This window comes from Talaromyces proteolyticus, assembly GCF_021365285.1.
Source record: "Talaromyces proteolyticus strain PMI_201 chromosome Unknown BGW36scaffold_7, whole genome shotgun sequence".
NCBI classification, from domain to species: Eukaryota; Fungi; Ascomycota; class Eurotiomycetes; order Eurotiales; family Trichocomaceae; genus Talaromyces; species Talaromyces proteolyticus.
The window spans coordinates 1,556,424-1,581,649 of NW_025764283.1; the positions used below are offsets into that span (position 1 = coordinate 1,556,424).

The 25,226-nt window shown below is 45.1% G+C and overlaps 6 protein-coding genes across 6 annotated transcripts; 3 read left to right on the forward strand and 3 right to left on the reverse strand.

Moving 5' to 3' along the window:
* Window positions 1-189: 189 nt before the first annotated feature.
* Window positions 190-2,825, forward strand: BGW36DRAFT_451919 (putative gamma-tubulin complex component GCP4; the record flags this gene model as incomplete). Its single annotated transcript, XM_046221833.1, has 2 exons — window positions 190-2,167; window positions 2,213-2,825. The coding sequence occupies exons 1-2, from the start codon at window positions 366-368 to the stop codon at window positions 2,823-2,825; spliced, it is 2,415 nt and encodes an 804-aa protein (XP_046071385.1). The 5' UTR covers window positions 190-365.
* An 84-nt stretch (window positions 2,826-2,909) lies between these two features.
* BGW36DRAFT_451925 (putative short chain dehydrogenase/oxidoreductase) lies at window positions 2,910-4,232 on the reverse strand (the record flags this gene model as incomplete). The annotated part of the gene is made up of 4 exons (XM_046221834.1): window positions 2,910-3,467; window positions 3,501-3,505; window positions 3,543-3,884; window positions 3,956-4,232. 4 exons carry the CDS (start codon window positions 4,230-4,232, stop codon window positions 3,204-3,206), a joined length of 888 nt encoding a protein of 295 aa, XP_046071386.1. The 3' UTR covers window positions 2,910-3,203.
* A 2,879-nt stretch (window positions 4,233-7,111) lies between these two features.
* Window positions 7,112-8,970, reverse strand: BGW36DRAFT_297138 (uncharacterized protein; the record flags this gene model as incomplete). The annotated part of the gene is made up of 3 exons (XM_046211334.1): window positions 7,112-7,434; window positions 7,490-8,539; window positions 8,622-8,970. The coding sequence occupies 3 exons, from the start codon at window positions 8,968-8,970 to the stop codon at window positions 7,112-7,114; spliced, it is 1,722 nt and encodes a 573-aa protein (XP_046071387.1).
* Window positions 8,971-10,309: 1,339 nt separating this feature from the next.
* Window positions 10,310-14,538, forward strand: BGW36DRAFT_381047 (uncharacterized protein). Its single transcript, XM_046216388.1, has 3 exons — window positions 10,310-13,364; window positions 13,426-13,923; window positions 14,050-14,538. Exons 1-3 carry the CDS (start codon window positions 10,602-10,604, stop codon window positions 14,257-14,259), a joined length of 3,471 nt encoding a protein of 1,156 aa, XP_046071388.1. The 5' UTR covers window positions 10,310-10,601; the 3' UTR covers window positions 14,260-14,538.
* Window positions 14,539-14,548: 10 nt separating this feature from the next.
* BGW36DRAFT_381048 (ankyrin repeat-containing domain protein) lies at window positions 14,549-16,772 on the reverse strand. Its single transcript, XM_046216389.1, has one exon. The coding sequence runs from the start codon at window positions 16,666-16,668 to the stop codon at window positions 15,013-15,015; it is 1,656 nt and encodes a 551-aa protein (XP_046071389.1). The 5' UTR covers window positions 16,669-16,772; the 3' UTR covers window positions 14,549-15,012.
* A 4,149-nt stretch (window positions 16,773-20,921) lies between these two features.
* Window positions 20,922-22,993, forward strand: BGW36DRAFT_343301 (general substrate transporter; the record flags this gene model as incomplete). The annotated part of the gene is made up of 8 exons (XM_046213148.1): window positions 20,922-21,061; window positions 21,197-21,508; window positions 21,561-21,905; window positions 21,961-21,982; window positions 22,047-22,125; window positions 22,182-22,262; window positions 22,315-22,594; window positions 22,654-22,993. 8 exons carry the CDS (start codon window positions 20,922-20,924, stop codon window positions 22,871-22,873), a joined length of 1,479 nt encoding a protein of 492 aa, XP_046071390.1. The 3' UTR covers window positions 22,874-22,993.
* Window positions 22,994-25,226: the final 2,233 nt, after the last annotated feature.

Here is a 25,226-nt window from a genome sequence, read left to right on the forward strand (position 1 = left end):
TATAGATTGATATCGATGTCTAATCTATTGATTCGAAAATTTATTATAAATTAGATATGTAATTTACTCTAGATCAATTTAATCTGTTCTAGCGTTGAGCTCTGCCGATCCGACCATTGATAACATTGTGGGGTAGGAGCTATCGCGGGTCGCGTCTCTTGAACATTTGACGTGGACGTTTTGAACTATTCAACACGTCCACCTTGGGGGCCGACAAAGATGTCGACGAATCTATGCGCACTATGACAGTGGATAGAATTCATACTAGAACAGAGAATTGACAACCAATATTCCTGCCGCAACTCGCCCCCCTCACAAAGGCAGAATACACCAATAAATGGCGACGCTAGAGCACACCTCCGAAGATGCTTCATGAGATTCTCCTTTCCCTCGCGGGCCATCCGTCGTCCCTTCTCGACCCAGAACTCGAGTCCCTCGGTACATCTGCGAGATCGTTCCCCCTCCTGTCACCACCAGAGAAGGAGCTGCTCGCGTCTCTCGCTCTGCTGAGCCGACTCCATATCCAACTACGCGCCCAGACCGCCCGAATCTCGTCGTCTCACCATTCAACCATATGCCGTGCTGTGTCTACTGCTATATCCACAGAACACTTGAGAAAGTTTCAGAACCAAATATTGGACGTGGAAAAGGCAGTGTTGGGAAAGGATAGTGGCTACGTGGGTGGCTACGGCATTGTTCCATTATCTACGATAGTCTTGGAATTCGCACCATGGACGCGAAGACTGGAGTGGTTATGGCAGGTATCCAATCGAATACTTCCGGAATCTACTTCCAAAGATGCTGGCCCGCCGGAAACATGCAGTGGGGCGAGCCTCATCGATTATTTGCGCGCAGAGTCACATACGGGTTACTTGGATCTCCAAGAGATTGCGCTGCAATTGATCAGTGCTGCTGAAAAGGCGTGGATGAGACAGCTGTCGATGTGGCTTTTATATGGAGAACTGCCGACATCTGGAAAGGAAGATTTTTTCGTTCGTGCGACTGTTGTTGATATCGAGGACGACGAACATAGCTCGGTCAAAACAAGTGTCGAGTACGCCATACAGGTGGACCTGCTACCAAAGTTTGTATCCACTGCAACTGCGTCTTCCATACTGTTTATTGGAAAATCATTAAACCATATCAGGAGTCGTCGGAATCGTTCTACAGTGGACAGCGCATCAGGCTCCGTTACGGGTATCATGTTGGAAGCTGATCACATCAGCCATCTATCCTCTCTTACTTCTCCAATCTCAACATCAGCGCTTTCGAATGCAATCACAGTGATAAGGCTGTCGGTTTCTCAGACTTCGCTATCTAAGCTCTTGCCTTTACCTAAAATTGTCGAGATACTGTCTATTATTCATGGCTTTCTACTTCTAGGACGTGGTGGATTCGCCACAGCGCTGGTTTCACATGCTGATTCCAGGCTTGCAGCCCGAAATCGACGACCAGGACATAGCTCTGGAGGCGGATTAGACAATCTAGTCATCAAAGAAGGTGAAATCTCAGCTGTCCTAGCACAAACATGGACAGAGATGTATTCCTTACAGGATGAGGAGGCGCCAGTTGACGAGGAACTCGATCTTGCACGAGATTTGTTACATTTATCTATACAGTCTCATAAGAAAGGAGGTCGTACTATGACTCCCTCTCGGGATGTCGTGGGCAGCAATATGCCAGCTGAAATATCTTTGGTTTCATTTGACGACCTTTTGTTTCCTACTTCTACCCACCTTTCCCTCAAAATTCAACCCCCTATTGACCTGTTTCTGTCAAATTCTGATATGTTGATATACTCAATAATTCACTCCTACCTTCTCGGTATTCGCCGCGCCCAAATCCGGTTGAGCAATTTATGGAAACATACTGCAATGCGCCGCATACATCCAGCCCCATGGGGACCGCCCCGGAGTAACTCTCGAGGCGGAGAGTTTCGCCTAAATACGCAAAGACAGAGGTACAACGAGCGTGCAGTACAGATGCGACCTGTCTGGGCTACCGCGAGCGCTTCCATATTTGTGCTTTCGGAGATTGGGGGGTACTTGCAAGGTGAAGTCATCCAAGAATCATGGCAACACTTGCAACTTTGGCTTGAAGGAGCTCCTCCAGGTCCAGTAGCTGTCTCGCGACCAGTATCTCGACCGGCATCCCGACCCGGAACCGCGTCGACAACTACAAAACATGCCCGCCAAGACCCTCTTTTCGATAGAACTCTCAAATCAAGCTTCCGCCACTTATCAGTATCACAGCAAAGCCAACCATCACTGCCACAGACACAGCAACAGCACGATCCCGAAACCATAACCGTTGCCCATCGGCGCTATCTCTCGTCTTTAGTCCAATTCCTTTTCCTTACAGAAGTCCCCTTCACCAGCGCGTTACGCTCCTTTCTCTCTGGTGTAGATCATTTAATCGCGCTGATCTCTCGTCTTGAAACAGTTCAACGAAATCTTGATCTCGAAGCAGACGAAGGCGTTGTCGACACTCTCGCTGACTACGCACAAGAGGAGCGTCTATTACGGAGCGAGCTGCGTGAAGCGCGCGAAACCGTCGAGACTGGTATCAAAGAAATTATATCCCGTTTGCATGATATTGACGATAGCAGATCAGGGGAGGGAAGGCAGATGTTTGACTTGTCATCCTCCTTGACAACTACTAGCGCTGGACCAGCCGAATCTCAAAGTAATATGTACATCCCCCGCAAGGCAGCTGGAGTGGATCGGCTGTTGATGAAGTTGGACTTTGCTGGATTGAATAGTGATATCAATGGTAATGGGGAAAGGGGGGAGGACTTGATGGATGATCATGATGAGCCAGAATGAGATACGCGGTTTTCAATGTTCTGGCATAAGGAAAGCAATTATTTAATTAATGTTGGGGCAGGATTTCGAAATTCGAAAATATTTCACGGTCACTCATTTATACATGACTCTGCAAGAGACCCAGTTAACCAAACACCGTCGATTATCAGAGAGCAAAAAACGGAATGAATGAGAACACACCCTTGGGACATGCGAAAACATGTCGAACTGCAAAGTTCCGTTAGTAAATCTTTTGCGCCAAATAACAAGATTGAAGTCTCGCATCAGACCCATGCGCCTCTGCGTTTATGCCTGAAAATAATAGAAGAAAATACGGAAAATAAGGAAATGTCAGGACATCAAGGCCTCGTCTCTATCATCTGTCTATTCCTGCTTTCATTACCAGGCCGTGTGCCCACCATCAATCACTAGATTACTGCCGGTCATGAAGGCGCTAGCATCACTCATTGCAAATAAAGCAGCGCCCCTGAACTCTTCCGCTTGCGCCAGTCTGCCCAGCATATTCTCCGCCTCCCAGGTAGCTCGTGCCGCAGTGGTCTGTTCAAAAACCTGCTCGACCATGGGTGTAAGAATGTGGCCGGGACAAAGACTGTTAACACGGATCCCATGCCGACCCCATTCCATAGCTAAACACCTCCCCAGCTAAATAACGGCCGCCTTGGAAGAATTATAGACGGGGGCTAGTCATTCCCTTATTCGCAATCAAGCCGCTCATACTCGCGACCAGCAGAATCGAGCCGTTATTTTTGCGATGGAACATCTGTTTTGCAGCCGCAGTAGTCGAGTTGAAAACCCCATTATAGTTGATTTTCATGACCTCCTCCAACGCCTCTTGTGAATGGCCGATGGCGCTGTGCACATGGTTGATCGCAGCAGCGCAGATAATCCCATCGAGACGTTTCTTTTCCCCCGCAATTTCGGCCATTACGCTGTTGACGTGGGCTTGGTCGCGCACGTCGATGCGAGTATAGTTCATACTGCCACCGTAGGCGCCTTTGGAACGCTCCTTGGCAGTTTCGAATTCAGGATCGGGGATTTCGAGACGGTCGAGACACCATACTGTGAAAACGCGGATATTAGGTTTACATTTCACTATCCTCGCATCAACAGAATCAAAATAATAGTCTCACCATTCGCCCCTGCTTCCATCAACGCTTCTGCCATGGCTAGACCAAGACCGCGGCCGCCTCCTGTTACCGCCACGATGCGCCCTTCAAGGTTGAACTCGCGAAACCGCTGTGTATTCTCGTGTCCCGCGACTGGTGGGAGTTTCGTTTGAACATGATCTGGGGTTGTTGTCGGTGGTGTGGTTATGGATGCTTGGTTGCAAGTAATACCATTGGGAAGCGACACTTTTCGCCACATTGATCTTCCTAGAGTAGAAGGTCTTCGCAGCGCGGAAGACATTTTTGATTCACCAAAGAGATAGATATCGCGAGACTAGAAAATAGAAGAAAAGAAAGGAAAGATGTAAGACGCGAAGACTTGAAACCGCGCAAGTCAAGATTTCTAGCTAGCTATCAATAGTCTCTTTGACATGAGAAACAAGACAGGCTGTATATCAAATCCTATGTAACCCAGTGAAGTCATTTTGCAATCGAGCGGCAAAATAAGAATAATTCGCCGTTGAGCTCAGGCACCACTGAACTAGGGAACGCGTAAACGTCATTCCTAGGTTATCAAGAGAGGAATTCTGCCCATGTATCGCGATATTCTGGGAAAACAAGCCAACGAATGAGCGTTCATAGCACGTACGTGAGCAAGAGGCATGTAGGTAGGTAAGTAAAATTAGAGGCTGAAGGCTGGATCGGATATCTGACCCGCCTTAGCGAAATGGATATAGTCTGGTAGCAGTTTCGCTGCTCAGGAAGGAGTGGGGTGTGTCGTTGTGGCTAGGTAATAACCCCTCTAGAACCTACACGGATCGTGGAGATGGACAGGACGTCACGGCCAAGTTTTTCGTGGTAAGATGCAGAAGACGGCGATCAATTATGTCAACACTACAAATCCGACGAATCGCCACTAAATAGATGTTTAAGAAACGGTTCAAGTCGCGTTTTTCTCTTCCGCAAACCTTATTAAGATACTTTACCTTTGGACAGTCCATTCTGAGTCATGATGCAGGTATTCGACATATAGATGCCTTGTTTGAATGCCAAATTGTAACACCCAGCGGCGGGGATATCTTTGTCATGTATTTCCCTTTCATTTTCGGGTATTCTATCGCTGCCACATCATCGGCCATGTGCCTCCTCTCACAAACATAACGAACCTTTCTTTTAGAGAACTTACTCAGCTTTCTTCTCTAGAAAGATTTGACATTTTACATTTTCTCAAAATGAATGTCAGCGTTCTCCTCCAACAGTTGTTCTTACCGCTCTCTGCCATTTAACTAGGACATTTCGCACCAATATTGACGAACCTCGCCTAAATCCCAACCCATGTAAGGACTTTAATGTGATTTCCAGAGTCGAAACCCATAACAATAGCACCGACACCCTCGAGCTTACCACCTTCCTCTCCCCATATCAAACCGAACGAAAGCTTCCGTTTGAATCACAACCAACCAACTGAAGACCTATCACCGGGATAATACGGAGCAGTTAGAAGGTGTGCTGAAGCGCACTGACCGTATGCAGAGTGAGAATATGCATATCGTGGTTGGGTACCACACAGCACGAAGCGAAGTATTGTGGAGCTCTCGCGAGAGCAGAAGGTTTCGGATGTAAAGCTGGTGATCCTACTTTCAAGTACATTATCGACATTAGGAGTTGTTTTGCCATGTGGTGATTTGGTGGCCCCAGGCCGGCTCTGATGGTGCGCAGAAGACCATCAACGATGGTTTGTGACCCAAGGATAGCAAATAATTGCGGTACGATATTGCAAGGTCCACTTTAAATTTTTCTTCAGCGAGGGTATAGACGGGGATGCTGGCCAAAGAGGTGAGGGAGAGAGATGACCGACTTCGTTACCCCCAAAGAGATGAGGAAGAGATGGTGGATGTTTTTTTAGAGGAAGACTTCTCACTCAAATACGATTGTGAGTGCAGGATCGCGAGAGATTATATTTTCGAATATGAATCTCGATATGTAAGAGTGATCTTGGCCGTTCACTCTATCTCTTCTGCCCGGCTACAACATGGTTGACGTTGACTTTGTAACCTCCTGCCAACGCGGCCTGAAGCGTTGTGCCATACTTGTTTAGGTGGGTAGAGCCGTTTGCTATGCAACAGGGTGGTGTGAACCACTCGCTTGCGTTTAACAGGTTGCTGCACTGAATATGGACAGCAACGGACACCGACCAGAGCATGCGACACGCTTATCTTGAAACTGCGAACCCCGAGATAGATCAGCCCAGAGAGAAGAAGCGGACGAAGGCGCAACCAGGAAGACTTTTGCATGAGATGAGGGTGTGGAAGAAAGTCAGTTGGTGAAAAGATGCACAAATACATTTATTTATGGTCTCAATATTGAAGCCACCTTGCCGCTAGAGTTAGATATGCAGAGGCAGATAAAAGTTGATCTGCACACTCATCTCAACAGCAGAAAGGGGATATTTGATTAATTTTATAAAAAAGAAGCAGAAGAGAAGAATGCGCAAGAAGACTCCATATATCACCCTACTAGGACTGTCTCCACCAAGGAGTCGGCGCCGCCATCATCATAGAGGGCCCAGCGCCAGTGCCAACGATTCACCGCAGTTTTGTCAAAGTGGTCAACAACTCTTCACTAAGATCGGAGATCACAGGGGATATTATGCAAACAACAGAGAGAGTCCTGTAAGGCAATAGAAGGTAAAGAGCTATTTATTACAGTAATAATAATAGGACAATAATTTGTTAAATACTAAATAGTAGTATGTTATTTTGCGAGAAAAGTATAACATGATTAACTAGATATGTTTTGGCTGGGAATCGTAACAAAATAGAAAAGATCACAACTCTTTTACGTGAATTCAAGTAGAGGAACACTAGATAGGAAAATTAACACAAGCATAGAATTTTATATTCTTTACTCAGGCTTTGGTCTGTACCGATTGAATTCACTCCTCGGCGAGCCATCGCCAATGACAATTTGTGGCGCGATCACTCGTGGTTTGACTGGATGAGCACTGCGTCTTCTTCTCAACCCTTACGATACGCCGACACAGTAAGCTTCGTTTGCCCAAAACCCTTGTGTACAGTCCGATGATACAGATGGATTCCAGGCATGGAATTGGGCATTTGTTATTCCATATTTAGCCTCAGGGGTTGCGCATGTGTCACCAGCTACAGATGGTAAAACTCGTTAGTTTGATCTCGCGGAACGAATTAATTTGAGAGGAAGGGAAAGATTAATAATTGCAAAAGAACTGCCGTCCAGCTTACATTGTGCGATATAGTACTCGTTGCAGTTTGCTGGTATACCAGATTGTGTTGGGCCTGGTGGTACTACTTCGGTGCTCGACGGACCAGATGTGGCGGTTGTGCCGCTGCTCGATACGCCGACGCAGTACGCTTCGTTAGCCCAAAACCCTTGTGAGCAGTCTGATGAGATAGACGGGTTCCAAGCGTGGAATTGGGCACTTGTGATCCCATATTTAGCCTCAGGGGTTGCGCATGTATCGCCGGCTAGAAAAGTTATTAACGGCTGGCCGCTATTCAAGTATTCACGAAAGCCACTTACGCTGAGCAACATAATATGCATTGCAGTTCGCGGGGATGCCTGATTGTGTAGGGCCCGGCACAGAGACTGTTGTGGTTGTCTGTCTAGTAGTCGTGGCGGTATTTGAGGCTATTGACGTATAGGACGTAGTGGCGGAGGACGTGGGGGTGATAATAGTTGTCGTGGTGGTGGCATTACTGGTAGAGTTAGTTCCCCAGTTCCAACCTGGTAACGGATCTACACAGTAAGCATCCCCTGTGATTAGATCACTGTCACAAGTTGTCTTATTAAGTGAAGGATTTGCCGCAGTAAAGAGATTGATGGCAATTTCATTCGATAGACAAAGCTGTGCGCAGGTGAGGTTGAGGCTCGCGTTGTTGACAAACCACTGCCCACAGTTTGTTGTTGTCCCTGGAGCTACAGTTGCACCAGCTGGGGGGCTAACTATCTGGGATCCAGTGGTTGTGGATATGTTCAAAGCTTGACCTGTGTAGGTTCCTCCTGGGGTGGATACGCAGAGCGTTGAACCCCAATAGGGATTAACAGATTGCAAATTCGTGCAGTTCCAATTGAGCTGCGAGTTGAAGGAAAGAAGATCCTGAGTGCTGATGCCGTTTGCTATGGCAATGCTGGTACACGTGTCATTGGGTTGCACGGTGTAGATGTCGCTGCATTGCAGAGGCAGACAGAGATCTGTTCCTGGTAGGATTGAGGAGCAGTTGGCGATAGTTGGATTCGTGTAGAACATGGTAGCGGCTGATACACCATGGCTGATAGCAATCGAGTCGCAGGTGTCGCCCCGTTTAGTTGCATATGTGACGTTGGAAACACAACTGGGAGTGACGGATGGCACGGACACATTAAAGACACTCGCTGTGGCATTGAAGTCTGCCACGGTGATTTTACAAGTCTGCGCAACATATTTATATGTTGCCTCCCAATGATCATCATACACGTCTGTGTACGCATCAGCCTGCATCAAGGCTAGTTTCTCAACATTACAGTAGGAACACAGGTCCGATGTTGGGAGATCGGAAAGATCTGTCACGTTCGGGAAAGCAGCAATGACATCTACAGAGAGAGAAAAAATCAGCATTACGAATTTACTGAGAAATCAATTCCTAAAGGATTGTTTCGGGGCAGAATTCCTTACCATTGCAGTTCTTATTAGTGGTGGGATCAACGAAGCAGGATTGGTTCCAATTGCTCCAGAACATGTCGACAAGGCCAAGAAAAGGAAGACCGGGAATTAAGCCGACTGTATTGCCACAGTTAGCCGAAACAGCATTATGTAAATCTGAGATTGAAGATCCGCAACCAGCGTCGCATATCAGGGCCGTCAATGTCGAGTTGTCAAAGCTGCCAACGTAACTGCTACTCCCAAGTATCGAAATAGAACCATCGCAGTTAACCTTCTGGTACAGGGAATTCTCACAGTTCGGCGTGAGATTCAAGTTAGACAAAGACCCATTTGGAAATATGGAAATCCCAGCGAAGACCATATTGCTTGTACTGGCCTGCGTAGCATTGGTCGAGCGTTGCTCTAGATGTCGAACTATGTGCGGACTACCATAGTATTCTATAAGGTTGCTGGCACTAACATGGCCTAAAGCAAGGTAGGATATGAACCAAATAGCATAGAATTCCCAAATCCGGTCTATAGCAAACATTTTGAACGATATGAATATATTCAAAATGCACTATTTTCGATAAAATGAGTAGTTTGAAGCAATGAAATGGTTGGAGTCCGAGCCGAAGAAAACAAAGAGCATATATGGTACATGGTCTGGATCACTTCCGTGTTTTCCAGGGCATGAGTAAATGGTATCGTACTATGCTCTAAGGAGCACGGGGATCGGATGTCCTCGACAAAGATTTACTAGAAATGAAGCATTTTCCGGAGTACCCCGTCATACCGCCAACTAGTGTGTATAAACCAATGGTGGCAGTACGTAAAAAATTGGTAAACCTATTACCGATACGTATTTCCAATGCACCCCTCCATATGCCACCAACTTATGTCAATGTTCCGAGGCAAGGATAGACCATATCGACTCTAGTCCGGAATATGGTTACCGGGAGCCGCAGTGTAACCTCGAAAAATCGTCCGTGAATATAGCACTGTTCTTAGTCCATGGCCAAGACAAGGCTTACCACCACCTGATAGGAAAGCCACTCCTCTTGTTGGGCTTGTTCTAGGCATAACATTACGCCAAGTGGGCCGGATGGAATCGCCTTGATATTGCGGCAGCGAAAGAACCTACGTATCTGCATTTGGTAATTTTTTGTAATGAAATGAAACAAGCCAGCGTCTTGTAATGAAAAATCCAGGACATAAGCTAGTTTCATTGGGGGTTATACTAAGTGTTGAGGTCATGCAAGCCTTAGGACTGAAGTGGGCCTGGCTAGAAAATCAACCAATATAACGAAGTCATTAAGCGCTGACATCGCGAGCCTAATATCACGAGAAAGGGACCGGATGAATAATTCTGGGCCCCTGTTTTCAACATTTTAATATCAACAAACAGGCCCCTGTTCCTGCATATTGTGGAAATTGTAGCGTATTTTTGAAGCATCTATTGGTCGAAATCTTCGGCTGCTTTCGCTTCTCCCAAAGCCATCGGAAGAAAAATTTTGTTTATCCTGCAACGAAAACCAAAAATGGAAGATTTACAGGTGGCACTGCACCCTACCTCCTTATGGAGCTGCAGTTTGCGGCGCAGTATATCGGTATGTGGAATTTAATATACGACAATCCTTGTCTCCAGAAAATTTTTCTTCTACACTAAATTAGAATATGCAATCTCCAGTTTAGTCTTTGCCTCAAGCTATCACATATCAGGCAATATAATGCTTAGTGACAATGTTGGAATATATCTGCTCAATTTTCAGCGACAAGGATTCCTATTACCAATTGTAAATGATAAATACTTTACAAGGCCTCTAATAGAGGCATAGTACCGGCTGGTGTGATGTTTTTTTCACTAGATTTATATCATATTTCTTATTAAGCATTCAAGGTTCTCTCTGAGTTTCTCCTCATGAGAAAACGAAACCGCGGTCGACTTCTAATCTCTCCTTGGGCAATTTTTTCATTGATCCCATTCCTATACTGACACTGAACAATCAAACCATGTTAATAGCTATCGCTGTTATCCTGCTTGTCGGCCTAGGCTATCTTCCCTTGGCCACCGCAGACACCCACTGTAGTGCCACTGTGCCATGCGTCACTGGTTGCTGCGGTACAAACAATATCTGTGGCCTTGGGCCAGACTATTGCTCTCCTGCCAAATGTATCAACAATTGTGATGCCAAATCAGAATGCAATCCCGGCGACTGGCCGACGCAGTATACCAATGCTACTACATGCCCACTAAATGTGTGCTGCAGTCCATACGGCTTTTGCGGAACAACGGATCTTTTTTGTGGAAATACAACTGTCCCCAGACCTTCATGTAGTGCAAATTCGCACTCCCTCGCTCGTGTCATCGGGTATTACAACTCGGCAGGTGCATCACGGCCCTGTGGTGGTATGACCCCTTTGGGCTTCCCCCAGGGTGTCTACACACACATCTACTTCGCCTTTGGCAGTATCAATCCAGACACATTTGGGGTCATATCCGGATCTCCAGGAGATGAACAACTTTACCCCCAGCTTCAAGCGCTTCAGTCTCGAGATTTAGGACAACAACTATGGCTCTCTATTGGTGGCTGGGATTTTACTGACAGCGATTCACCGACCGTCACAACCTTCTCAGATCTCTCAGCGGCCGACACAGTTCATCAAAATGCCTTCTTCACATCTCTAACCCTCTTCATGACTACCTGGGGCTTTACAGGGGTCGATATCGACTGGGAATATCCCGCTGCTGGTGACCGTAATGGTCGGGCGGAAGACTATAAAAACTTTCCCATCTTCTTAGCTAATCTGAGAAAGGCGCTGGATGATTATAAATTTGGTCTATCTGTTACACTACCTACCAGTTATTGGTATCTGCAGCACTTTGATCTAGTCTCTATTGAACCTTCGGTTGATTGGTTCAATTATATGAGCTACGACCTTCATGGCACCTGGGACATTGGCAGCCAGTGGACCGGTGCCTATCTAAATGCCCATACCAATCTGACAGAAATTGAGTCGGCTCTTGACCTGCTCTGGCGGAATAACATCACCGCGTCCAAGGTGAATTTGGGCCTGGCCTTTTATGGGCGTAGTTTCACTCTAGCTAGCTCATCATGCTCCGAACCTGGTTGTGCGTACCTCTCAGCCGGTGATGCTGGTGATTGCAGTGCCACAGCAGGGATTCTTTTCAACAATGAAATAAATCAAATCATTAACGACAATAATCTTACTCCTATACTGTATACAGATGCAGCTGTCAAGACTATCACGTGGAATAATGATCAATGGGTTTCGTTCGATGATCAAGACACATGGAAGCTCAAGGCTGATTTTGCTAAGTCAGAGTGTCTTGGCGGCGTCCTGGTCTGGTCTGTCGATAATGATGACAGTAATAACACCTTTTCGCAAGGGCTGGCGGCGGCTCTGGGTAATAAGATCAACCTAGATCATTCTACAGGCCTGACTGGTGAAATTCTCGAATTTCCAGGGACAGCTCACCTATCTGCACAGGGCGATTACTGCCGCTTCATTAACTGTGGGGAGGTTTGTCCAAGTGGCTTTACCACTATCGTTCGTGGCGATGAGACGTCGCAGCTCATGCTTGACTCAACTGAGTGTTCTTCAGGTTCTGACGCAACGCAAACACTTTGTTGCCCTACCTCGAACGATGTTCCAACATGTCAATGGCGAGGCTTTCATAATAGCGGAAAGTGTCAAGGTGGCTGCAACAGCGATGAAGCAGAGGTGGGAACCATCGCCGCTGGTTGCAGCTCGGGATATCAATCGGCCTGCTGTACCCTCACGCAATCAACAAAGCCCTGGTCGGAGTGTCAATGGACCTCGAGCTGTGAGAGTGACAATACCTGCCCGTCTGGTTATCCTACATTCGTTGTAGGCTCTCGGGATGGTTGGGGCGGCCTGCCGTCATGTGATAGTGGCCAAAATTATAATTACTGTTGTGGAGCCTCTATTCCAGATGCTTTCACAAACTGTGACTGGTTTGGCCATGAGGTTATATTCACTAATGAGGCATACTGCAGCGACTCGTGCCCGTCTGGCTCGGTCCGCATTGCTGAGCAACAAATAAGTGTGGTTTGGGGGGCTGAGAAGACGGCGAATTCGGAAAACTGCTGGTTTGGAAACGAGGCATACTGTTGCTCCGGTGTGTCTCCCAGCACCGTAGTTCCACGAGGTGTTGGGCCTGTGGTAGATCGGACGCTGCAAGAGTTCGATGCATTGGTCAAGGAATTCCTTGCAAACCCTGTGTGCCCGAGCGGCTGGGATTCCCAGTACAGCGCTTCTTTTACCACTCGAGATCTGCTGAGCACTCGCGCTACCGATCAGTCTAAAACCCTCTCGCAGCTGCTACCGCTGCTAGCAGCTTGGATATCGTCTCAGTATCCCCGAAAGGACTATGCCTATAGGTGGGACAGTGATCTAGTAGAATATGGGTTTGGCAGCGTTGGCGCCAATTCCTCTACTCTTATCAACGTATTATACGGCTCCGTGGATAGATGGTCTGGGCTCCCCATTTATTCTCCTGAGAGTTTGATTTCTGAGGCGCTTTGCAACATCGCTGAGTCGGCTCAGGGACTACAAAATTTGACTTCTGCCACAGCCGCACTATGTGAGATCCCGCCCAGCTCTTCAGGCTCGAAACGCGATCTCTTTAATAATTTCCCAGTGAGAGCGTTATCTGAGATAGGGGTAAATGATCGCACCGACGATGGTACACAGCCGACTGCCGCTGCTGCCATAAGAGGAGTTCTAGATGTATGTTGCTTCATTATGGGTCGAGGTGCCAAATTCTGTTACTGACTAGAATATTCATTAGGGAGACCTGAGTTTACACTACCTACGCTGGCTTGATACTCAGGGAAATGATGGTCGTCAAGTGACTCTTGAGGTTGCCTTCTGGATTGGCCCTCAAGTAGGTGTGGCGCCCACGCCATCTATGCGTGCTCGGTACGCCGACACCGCGCACACAGCGTATGAAGACAGCTGGATCATCTTTCATCTTCACATAGACTTGGATGAAAATACATTCTTGAGCAATGAACCGGGTTACTACCCTGGTGTCGTGGCTACCACCGTCTATCAGAGCCAGACATTTACCCGACCTAGTGCGGTAACACGGGGCTATACGGCCGATTTTCGCGCTGAATACAGGTTCTCGACCAATTACGGCGGGAGATACAATAGGGGCACCTTGCAAAATTATAATTCTCGTACTAATGCCCTCGCATGCCCGAGGCACAATGGCCGATGGTATCCTGGCCATCGACCTAACAATGGCGTCGATTCTGGCCTTCCGGAGTTGATGTTCAACTTTGTAAGTGTATTTTTCATCTACAGCATCTGAAATATTTCCACCGTATATCCTCAGTCTTTGTTTCCTTATTCCTTCCTTTCCTCCTCTTGCATTTTGTTCAAACAAAGGCTAACTATCAGAACAAAGGGGACATGGCTCCAGGCCGAGAATATCTTTTCAGCGAGTGTACTTCGTCAACTGTGGCCAACTTTGCCTGACGCTGGTAATGGATGGAGGATGACAAGCTTTAATGGCCTGACCAACCTGAGTCCGGTGGATGGCGCATTCGACTACAACTTTCGAACCGATGGCTCTTCTCCAGTTGAGTTTGGCTCATTGGGAATTACCAGGACTTAGTGTCGAGGGGTTGCTACAAAGTGCTCATTAGAATGCAGAATAAGTTTCCGGCACTGGACTTGAGATGAGAATGATTTTTAGATGCGGTTATATGGGAATATACCGCAGAGATTGTATACCAACTAGTGTAGATCTGCCAACATACTGATTAATGTAGTCTCAAATCAGGCTTAATGTAGATACAGAAGATAACTACCATTAGATATAAACCGGACCTTTATCATTTCAATTGTCAGGATACACTTCGTTAAATATATGTCAACTATAGTAATGTTTATATATAGTAGGACTTTTATAAAATATTAATAAGCTTATGGAGTATATCTGTAAAAGTTCCTCTAATGTTGTGAGATGATCAGTAGTATTCTACAACATTGAATACCTGGACACTTGAAGGAAACTATTTCACTCTGTACATTCGTTTTTTATTTGTGTGAAGCAGAGATCTTAATACTGGGTGTATAATATGTAGACTGTATCTAGAAATTGATCTGAAAGTTAGAAAGCTTAAATAATTACCGATACAAATCTCAGACCAGATCAAATTATTTTAGCCGTTTATTGAAGTCTACAGCAGTTTTTTAGCGATTCCATAACCGCAATGCTTAACTTTTGTCGCTTGATAAACGGTAACGCTGCCAATCAACCTATACGATCGGCCAAAGAAATATTTGGTAAGTTCATCTAGGCGTGCCATGGGGAACAGCTTCAGGAGTTTGGTGCCATCTCAATCCAGGGGCAGGGACCGTCCAGTCACTTTTCAAGTGTTGAAATACGACTCAGTCGTTCCCGCTCCTGCTGGCCCCATTTATTTCGCGTTTCCTCCAGCAGCTGTCGTGGAGTTTTGCCGTCTGCATTCTTTTTGTTCATCATGTCGAACTCATCACCCGCTTCTTTTAAGACTTTCATCATCTCGTCTTGTGCTCTGATCTTAGCATCCAGCGGGACGCCATGCCTTTCAATGCCCGGTCCGTCTCTGTAGGGAAAGACCTTTCCTTGTGCTGCCTGATGAAGCGGAGTATCACCTCTCAAGTTCTTTACCGCTATACTGGCCCCGCAGCCAAGTAAAGCCCGCACGGCCTCAACTTGACGCAAGTTTATCGCCATTTGGTTGAGTGGAGTATTTCCACGTATATCAATATCATTGATGTTGGCACCATGGGATATTAGGTGTTCTATTATTGCGGCATCTATGGCTTCACCGTCCTGTGTGAAACCTAAGAAATGCAACATATTCATACCATCTTGGTCACGTATATTTCCGTATGCTCCATACTCAAACAATGTCTTCAGAATATCGAAATGCTGGTTAATACAATCTCTAAAGCCAAAAACTGTATACCACAAGGCATTGTATCCTTTATGGTCTTGAACATTGATTATGTCTTGATTGATAGATAAAAGTAGGTTGATAGTGCTGACTGCATGTGTAACAATTTCGTTACGAGGAAGCATATAGTGGTACTCTGAACTATGAGCCCCTCGTGCAGCCCAGTGAAGGGGAAGGCGACCGCCGCTATCACTAGACAAGACCATTTCCATAATAGTAGCCTTGTCTCCACGATGATCAAACAGGGCCCGAACACCATCAATATTCGCATGGAGGCTTCCAAGATGAAGGGGAGTAACGCCATGCACTTGCTCGTGTTGACCGAAATCAGCCAGCTGTACAATCTTGACATGCGGGTCCGCTCCTTCGGCAATGAGTCGTTTTATTAAACCATAACTGGCCCTCGAAATGGCCCGACTAAGGACTGTTTCTGAAACCTGTTGATTAATAGACATCATTACATCTTTGGCGGAAGCTCCTCTGTTAAGGAGTTGATTCATAAGCTCTTCAGCACGAGCCTGTTGGGCATGGATTGCAAGGTCATCATCTTGTTCGAAGCGGCGTGGCAAATGAGTGAAGGAATCTGCAGCCGAGAGCAGTGGGGTGTCACCGTCCTTACAGTACATGGAATTATCTCTGGCGTGGAGGCTTGCCAGTGCAGATTGGGTATCCAAAAGAAACAGCGCAGTCTCGACCCGAGCGTTTAAGCAGGCCACATTAAGCAGACGAAATTGTCGTTTTTCAAATGGTATCATGTCAGTGTCGTTTAAATGAGCGTTATAATGCTTGAGAAGCAGGTCAAGCGCTTCAGTACTCCCAGACTCTGCAGCAACATAAAATGGGTCCCAGTGGTATACCTCAACCTGGCCCAGAGTAGCACGAGTGTTGATATCCAGATATTGGGCTAATTTAGCCACGTCATTGTATCGCACAATATCATTTAGAAGGCCGCCATAAGGGTCTTCATAAAGGACTGCACCGTCATCGTCAACAACTCCAACACTGTAAGAGTCCTCATGAAATTCACAATAGTATTGATATTTCGATATTGGTAATTTTTCACCAGCTTGTGCTGACATAGTGTATGTTCTAGTTCTTTCCGTCTAAGGGGAAGAGATTTTGCGATTAGAAGAAGCCGGCAGATGTTGAGAACAAGAAAACAATAAATAAGAATTGTGAATGCTGCCTAGTTAACTTAAATTACGGCCACTTAAATAGAAAAGTCCAGGGTCCAGCGCACAGACCAGTCTTGAGAATATTGAGCTAATGAATATTACTGTGTAAAAAATACCCTTATTTTAGGTGTATTTGAATTACAAGAACAATACGCTTCTCTCATACGCGTAAATTTAATCATAGTGCTATATCGAATTCGTACATACTATGGTTGACCCCATTGATTTTGTTAATACGTTTTTTATTCTCATGCTATGTGGGGATTATGTAAATTTGCATCTTGATGTTTGGCCAATCTTTAGTGTCTGGTTTGCTTTATAATGGGGAGACTTGACCTTACAGATCTAGTGAAAGCCGCATATTAACTATTACGGCAAAGTTGTGAGGCCCATCGTACTAACAAAATCACCGGGGTCAATCATAGTAATCCACACCAGAGTTGCCCACCTAACCGAATGGGGGTGCTCTTCGATTGCGAAGAGGACGGAGGGGGCGGGGCGGTGGACAAGGGAGAGAGGCGAGCTCACGATAGACACAGGGGGGGCTGTCGAGGAGAGGTGAATACAGAGCAAAATACAAGCAGGGCGACAAGAGAGAGGCTGTCGAGGTGAAATGGGCAAGATGGGCGAGGTGGAAAGGGCAGTAGACAGGGCAGACAGGGTAGGCATGGTGAGGTGAGTGAGTGAGTGAGTGAGTGAGTGAGTGAGTGAGTGAGTGAGTGATGCTGCAGTAGCAACGGCCGAGTGTGCGTGCCATCTTGGCAGTTTGCGCCTAAGGCTCAAACTAAGCATCTCCTAATTACCCGCAGGTGTTTCGGTTGCCATTAAATATTTAATATTAATTATCATGATGGTGATTGTCCCACGTGCTGTGATGCGGTGAAGTGAAACACGTATTAATACTAGGCCCAAATTCCCCCCACTGCCTGCCCCGGACTGGTACTAGTGCCTAGCGTTTGAATGTACAAACAAATTCCTCGCCGCAATCTGCGTATATGCGCAGGGCGACTTAGAGGCCTTATAGTGGTTGGCGGGGCCTCGGCCTCCTTCTTGGGAGCCAAACGTGTGAGCTGTTAGGGTTTGGCAGGACAACTCCGGCAAGAGTTATATTTCTGCAGGAGATCTCCCACCTCCCCATACAGATAGTGGTTTTCTGCAGGATATGCACTGCCAAATATAGATAGATTAGTCTGGGAGCTCAGGCTTATAAACCTGAGCTCCCCCCTGCTTAGTTTTAGTGCTTCAGAGTTCGTCTTGTTAATGAATTGACTCATGTTCTTGACCTCTCGCCTGGAAACCGCAACAATGTGAGGGGTGCAATAACTGAAAGTCAATCTGTATCTATGAAGTTCAGAATGGTTTTGTCATGATCAAAGGGCTTTCACCATAGTGAAACCCTTCAGGCTATAGATAGATGTTCTTTGTATACCTTTGGCTATATATATGAGCCCTAGGTCCCTCTCATGTACGATAGAACAATCTTCCACATATAACCAGAATACACACGTGCCTTAGATTATAACAGTGCCAGTCAAGACGCCTCTTGAGAAAGATATACATACTTATGAAGCAGGAGAATTACATTACTAATACTAAATTCTGCAAAGTTGATCGCTTAATTGTATTAGTAATCAGATAAGACCAGACATTATCTTTATTAGATGTTATATAGGATGATACACGTTCAATCTGAATTAGATATAGACGTTGTGGATCATATATTCATATATTTGGAATATGATCTAGGTAAAGGAATTATTTAATTAGACAAATATGGGCTTCAACTACCAAGATTTGTTGATAGTGATTTTGCCGGGTGTGAAGAGTTGTGTAAGTTACTGACTGGATAGGTGTTTATACTTGCTGGAGGATCCGTATATTGGTCATCTTAAAGACAGAAGACAGTGGCCATATTAATTATAGATGCAGAATATATTGCATGTGTGGAGGCTTTAAAGGAAGCAGTATGGATTTGTAACTTTATCAATGATCTCCACATCCCTCGCGTTCACATTGATGGTAATTCTGTTTAAAGCCTATTAGAAACAGAATTCTATAGCAAGTCAAAATATATTGATGTTAAGTACCACTTTATTTGCGAAAAGGTGGAGGAAGGAGTTATTGATGCTCAATGTGTTGATATGAAAGATAATTTCGCTGATATATTTATTAAAGCTTTATACAGGCCCCTATATGAGAATTTGGTAAATTGTCTGAACCTCTTGTCAGGGGAGATGGCATAGATAGACGATTTGATGTGGCCTAATAACTGAAGTACTAGTCAGGCTCTGTCTCAAAGCAATGCGAGGTCGGATCTGGATCTGGGATCCTTTGAGAGTGTTAGGATACCTTTGGTCCCTGGCACAGGGGTAGTGTTGGATCTCAGATCATGTGATATGTATACTGCTAGGCTACCAGTGGTAGTCTAGCAGGCAACAGCAGCTACTATGACTATAAATAGCAGTATCTGCATACATAGATTTAAAGAAATCATCATCAATTGTACCTCAGTTCAGGGTTACAACTCAAGGGGTGAGGTCAGCGAGTGAATACACCACCACCACCACCACCAAGTGTATAGAAGGCGCATTTACGGAGGAGGATTTTTGATTTTTATCTCCGGTCTGTTATACTATTTCAACCCATCGATGAAATCAAGATGGAAAAGTAGGGAATGGTAGGTGGCGCAATTGAATGAAGGATTCAGCCTTGTCTTTTCCAGTCTTGCCATCACCTATCTAGTTATTCAACATCAAACTGGATACTTGGTCAATTAATCCAGCTTTAAGTCGTAAAGTAAGTCTCTTAGGACATTGCATTTTGATCAGCACTTTTGACCGACAGGTGATCTAAACCACCGCATAATTGCCCTATAGGAATAACTGGAGCGACTAGCCTAGGGCTTAACTAGGCGATTTACTCGAGACAGACCCCGAGCGCAGAGTTTGTACGAGATGTGATGATTCGAGGTTTTGCCTCTTTCAGTTGAGCGGTAGAATGCACGAGAAATCCCTCTCCTTTCCTGTGAATATTCTAGTCGGTAATTGTCGATAAGCCTGGTGACCCTCCCCAAATTTGAGGGAATGTACGACCAGATGATGATCATATTGATAAAGAGCGGTCACATCGGCTTTCTGGAGGAGTGAGCGTGTGATTTTTTCAGCATTGAATCACTGGGGTTAGGCTACCCTTCCTTCTAATGCAAGCTCCCATTAGCTTTTTACCGTGACCTTTGTATCATAATTAAAAAGTTCAACCTCCTCAAATCGCCACTCAAACTTCGTATTAACATTGTTGAGAATGTGATCCTTTTCCCTTCTTCTAACCGCTGACTCGCTTTTCCTGGGAGATAACATGATAATGACTGGAATATTAAATCTGAAAACTCTTCTTGATTCAAATCTGCCCACAGGGTTGTCCCAGATAAACCCCTGAATGCCGTATCCATAATAGAGTTCAGTAATAGTATCGACTCATAATAGTATTAATCGAGTGCATACGGCATCCTCTCCAGCGCATATCTTAGCAAGTGCGATGCCCGACCTCGGAAAGACTCAATATTACGAAGCTGAAAGAGGAGCTGGAAAATTGTACATTAGGTCAAAATACCAGGCTAGCGAACTGACTGCAAGCAGCATAGATGAGCAGTGGGAGAGAAGGGTTACTTCGGCAAATGTAACTCGGCATATTTATCACGGGCCAAAATGCGGGGTTGCAAACCTAAAAGTTATTCCTCATCCCATTGTAGTGCCGAATGAAGTGATTTTCCAAAGCTAGATATACGGCTAGTTGTCTAACTTTGAGGGGTCTCCAGGTACTAGCTAAATCTGCTCTTAATCGTTTGGCGCTTCTTATTAGCGTCTGAATTAGTTTAAGATTAGCGCCAATCTTGTTCAAAACCTTGTCGGTATATTTGCTGGCTTTGCATTGCTTCTATACAAATCAAGACCTATTCGAGGTTATTCGGGATAATCAGTCGATGACGTTTACCAGTGATGGTTCTTTTGAATTAAAATGCCCTATCCACTTCAGAGCTTCGGTATCAACCCTATAATAAAACATGGATTGATCGGACTCCGTGTTGCAAAGGTATAAAGGCAAGCTTCCAAGCAACCAGTGTTCAAAATAATCATCCATTGATCCTCATACTGGTCATCATGGCTAAGCTCACTCCATTCAATATCGCGATCTCCTGCTTCGGAGCTTTAGGAGCCTTCAGCTATGGCTTTGGGTTTGCCATTTTTGTTACTAGCATTGGCCAGCCAGGATTTTTTACATACTTCAATCTTGATCGTGAGTCATGACTTGCTCCTGTACAGCTCATGTTATAAAACTCATAAATATTAGCAAACAGTAGTTATACGGCGAAGTAAGTACTTCCATGATAAAGCGGATCAATGGAGGCAAGGAAGAGCTAACATTAAATCATCAGCATTCTAGGTGCCATAAGTGGACTGTTTAACTTTGGACTCGCAGCCGGAGCCCTTTTACAAGGATGGATTTCCGATTCTTTTGGTAGAAAGAAGGCATTTGCTTTTGCCAGCATGTGTTCTTTAATTGGTGGTGCTTTAGTTGCTGGCTCTGCTACTATTCCGATGCTGATCATTGTGCGAATGCTGCAAGGAATTGGTTTGGGGATACTTGTTGCCTTGGTGCCAATATATAATACCGAGGTCGCCCCCCCTCATCGCCGTGGCATGCTCTCTGGGCTTACTGCTCTGAACTTTGCACTTGGATATCTAGTGTAAGACCATACACCACGTCTCTTGTTCGAGAAAATGCTGATGTTTTTGAAGGTGTGCATGGGTGTCTGTTGGTACTTACTATGCGAAGGATATCACGCTGCAATGGAGATTGCCCTTAGCCTTGGCTTGTTTGGGGCCTCTTATCATTCTTGCAGGCCTCCCATTTATCCCTGAATCTCCTCGGTTCTTGACCATGACAGGAAAGACAGATAAGGCTTGGGAAGTTCTTCGAAAGATCCATCACGATAAGAACGACCCTGAAGATCTGGCTGCTCATGCAGAGTATACTCAGATTATGAGACAGCTTGAACATGATAAAGAAGAGGAAACAGGATATATAAAAATGTTTACAAAGCCTTCTTGGAGAAAAAGAACTCTCCTTGCAATGTTTATTCAGTAAGAAATAATCTGCGAAAAATGATGCTACGGATACTGATCTAGTTAAATATAGGTTCGCAGCACAATCTACAGGAGTATATAGATCCATTAATTCTATATTTAATCTACGAAGTGTACTAATGAAACCATGCTATATAGATCCTTGCGATTGCGAATTTTCTCATCCTCATATTAGACACCCTTGGAATGGAAGGAGCTATGCCACTTATATTATATGGTATGATTGCATGTAAGCGACTATTGTTTAAGCTAAGTTAACATGAACGCTTGTAGGTGTTTTTGCTACTATCGCTAGCATTTCTCTCCTCATCTCACTGTTTGTGGTCGACCGAATTGGACGTAGAAAACTATTCTGTACGTTGTTCCATTATACTATGTATAAATTGTATTAACATAGGCTACCTAGTGATTGGGTTTCCGGGACTTGGAGTAGTCTTGTTAATTGAAGCCTTATTACAGAGGCAATATCTAGATTCAAATAACAAAGCCGGTCTGGGAGCATGCGCAGCTATGCTTTATGTTTATATGGTCATATACACTGTCTGCATTGATGCAACCTCTTTCGTCTGGATGTCGGAGATATTTCCCACAACAACTCGTTCAAAAGGAGTGGGCCTCGGCTTCTTTGCCTATTCTGTTGGGGCGATTACCTACACAACTCCATCAGCCCTTGAATTCCGGAATATGTGAGTACAGTTGTTAACTGTTGAACTTGAAGAATAGTATCACTGATGTATAATTGCAGAAAGTATAATATATTTTACCTTTACATGGGTTTGTGTTTCATTTCTACTGTTGTTGTATACTTCTTTATATGTGAAACCAAAGGTCTTCCTGTTGAAGAAATTGGGGGTTTGTTTGGGGATAAAGTTGTTGTTCACTTGACTTCAGATGGGCAGGGAATTGTTGAAGACAACTCATCTAAGGCGGAAATTGAGAACATGGAAGTTGTTGAAAAGTTCTAATCCGAAGGCGCCATCACAGCTCTAGCGGCGTGTAACTTAGAAGTTGCTTCGCAGATCAGCCGGACTAGTATAGTCACTCCAATCCTATATTGGAGGTCTCAGCCGTCTATTACTTATGTGTTATTTCCTGAATTATCAATGTTAAAGTGCTCTTCCAAAGATCCTGGAGTCTTGCAAAATGGCGCTAATTAATGTAATGGCCCCAGGCATTTGGTGACAACCGCAAAGAATATTATTAATAATAATAAAAAGAATAAAAAATTAATTATATGTTAGAAATCACCCGGGAATCAGTATGATTAAGCCTTATCAGGAGACTCCTATCTCTAGGTTCGTTGGGGATGTGAGAGGTCACATCAGGGGTGCGAATAGGGGGGGCAGTTCAGGGCGGGAGCCCCGTCCTGATCTGATCTGAACTGATCTGAATTGCTCTAGGGAGAGGTTATCTAAGGGAGCTGGAGATGCTTGGCATTGATTGCATCCCGCATTTTATACAGAATTCTGCACAAAATGCTCCACCGTACCTGTTATGATATAGTTCTGGCTCTGTTGATGATGCATGACGTCAGACGGCCGCCAGAGGGGTTCTTCCTCATTGCCAGTTAATGGCCCATCTCTTCCTATGACTTCAAAGCTAGCATGCTCTCCGATAACATCTGCATTTAAACGTGCCCGATTCGGTCGTATGAGGCGCCCGGCTACACTAAAGAGGCTCAGGCTCAGAGCTCAACCGCGTTAGGGTCATTACCAAAGAGAATCTGACGGGCTACCAGATTAATGATATGACGTATACAGCGTATCCGCCTCTCTTCCCAGATAAATCCGAACTCGTCAGCAAGGACTTGCATCCAGGTATCACTATTGCCAGCGTTGTCAAGGATGAAATAGCCAATTCGGTCCTGTAAGTCAAATCCGCGGATAATTGCCGCTACACTTTCTGCTACATTAATGCCGTAATGAGACCCGACCAGCCGCGGGATGTTGAGTAGAAACTGATTTAGCTTACCACCTATGTCGATGAAATAAACCACTAGGCCGCAGAAGCTGAGGCTGTTACGTGAGGACCATAGGTCGAATGATATGCTAACCTTTCCTTGTGCTGTTTTGAGAAGCTCCACGATCACACCCTTGTAGCCCTCCCAATAATTCAAAATCCAATCCCGAATTCTTTTGCGGATAGGTAGACAGCCTGTCCGTTCAAAGTCTTCGTTGGCGTAGAGCATCATCTCTCGAAATGCTGGGCTATTTCCCTGATCAAATGCGACGTTATCAAGGACGATCCAGCGTGTAAGAAGTTTTTTGAACTTCTCAGGGTTAAAGGAGGATATCAGAGAGTTGATTAGATGCTGTTCTAGCGGGCTTTGATTTGGAAGTTGTTCAAAAATCCGAGACCGTTTCTGTATAGGCCCTTTCTTTGTAAGTTTATGGTGTTTTTCGAGGCGCTCTATTGGACGTTTAGGAGAACCGTCTTTCCAGACATATCTATGACACTTCCGCTTAGGCCTTGATTTAAGACATTGCTTGCAGACAGCATATTTAATCCCTGTTGCTGTTTCCTCGATCTCATACATCCGAGTCCATACCCATGCTCTGCGACCTAGTGTGTACTAATGTGGAACTTGAAAGCCAGGAAATAAGTCCCAATTGAAGTCATCATAGCTAGGATATTCTATATCACGGGAGGTGTCGATTTCAACGGCCTCGCTGCTGTATTCGGACGTGCGCAGAATCCCGGATAAAGCTGATAGCTCGCTGCGAGTCGTAGATATGCTAGGTAATTGAGTCTCGCCATCTAAATAGTCAGACATAATGCTAGCAGTGACAATATAGACAATATGAGGCCATATTATGACACAGGACATGGGGCCGATATAATGGCCTTACAGGCTATACCAAGTTATCGGGCGATTCGGGCTATGCCCTCGTAATTATTCTAGTTTATAATCACGCATAAATAGAGAGAGAGAGTTTGAGAATTCCCAACCTCGTTAACGAATCCTTGCTACATGAAAGCTAGGTAGTAGGAATATACCCTAGAATTAGTCTGTGACATTTGATTGTTGTGATTGACTGGAGGGTGGAATTATCTGTACCACAGCCAACCGAGCGCCGAAGAAGCTAGCATCGCACATAGTACCATCACTGTAAGCTACTATAAAAAATATAGATATTGTAAAATCCCTCGTACCCCGTAGTGTTTGGCTCGAATTATTCTCATCATTAACGATTAAAACCTGGAAAATTTTTCAACGAAAAGGCTTGATAGCTTTAATAAAATCGTTCTTATCTTCCTCGAAATTAAATAGGTTGACTAGATTATTCACTTTAAACTTGATCCCGTAATGGCGACAAA

What these genes read in the sequence shown, in the direction of transcription:
- BGW36DRAFT_381047 (XM_046216388.1), top strand. Translation starts at nt 10,602, where the DNA reads ATGTTAATAGCTATCGCTGTTATCCTGCTTGTCGGCCTAGGCTATCTT. An exon ending in CCATAAGAGGAGTTCTAGAT is followed by an intron (nt 13,365 to 13,425) that starts GTATGTTGCTTC and finishes AATATTCATTAG; the next exon opens with GGAGACCTGAGTTTACACTA. An exon ending in CGGAGTTGATGTTCAACTTT is followed by an intron (nt 13,924 to 14,049) that starts GTAAGTGTATTT and finishes ATCAGAACAAAG; the next exon opens with GGGACATGGCTCCAGGCCGA.
- BGW36DRAFT_381048 (XM_046216389.1), bottom strand. Translation starts at nt 16,668, where the DNA reads ATGTCAGCACAAGCTGGTGAAAAATTACCAATATCGAAATATCAATAC.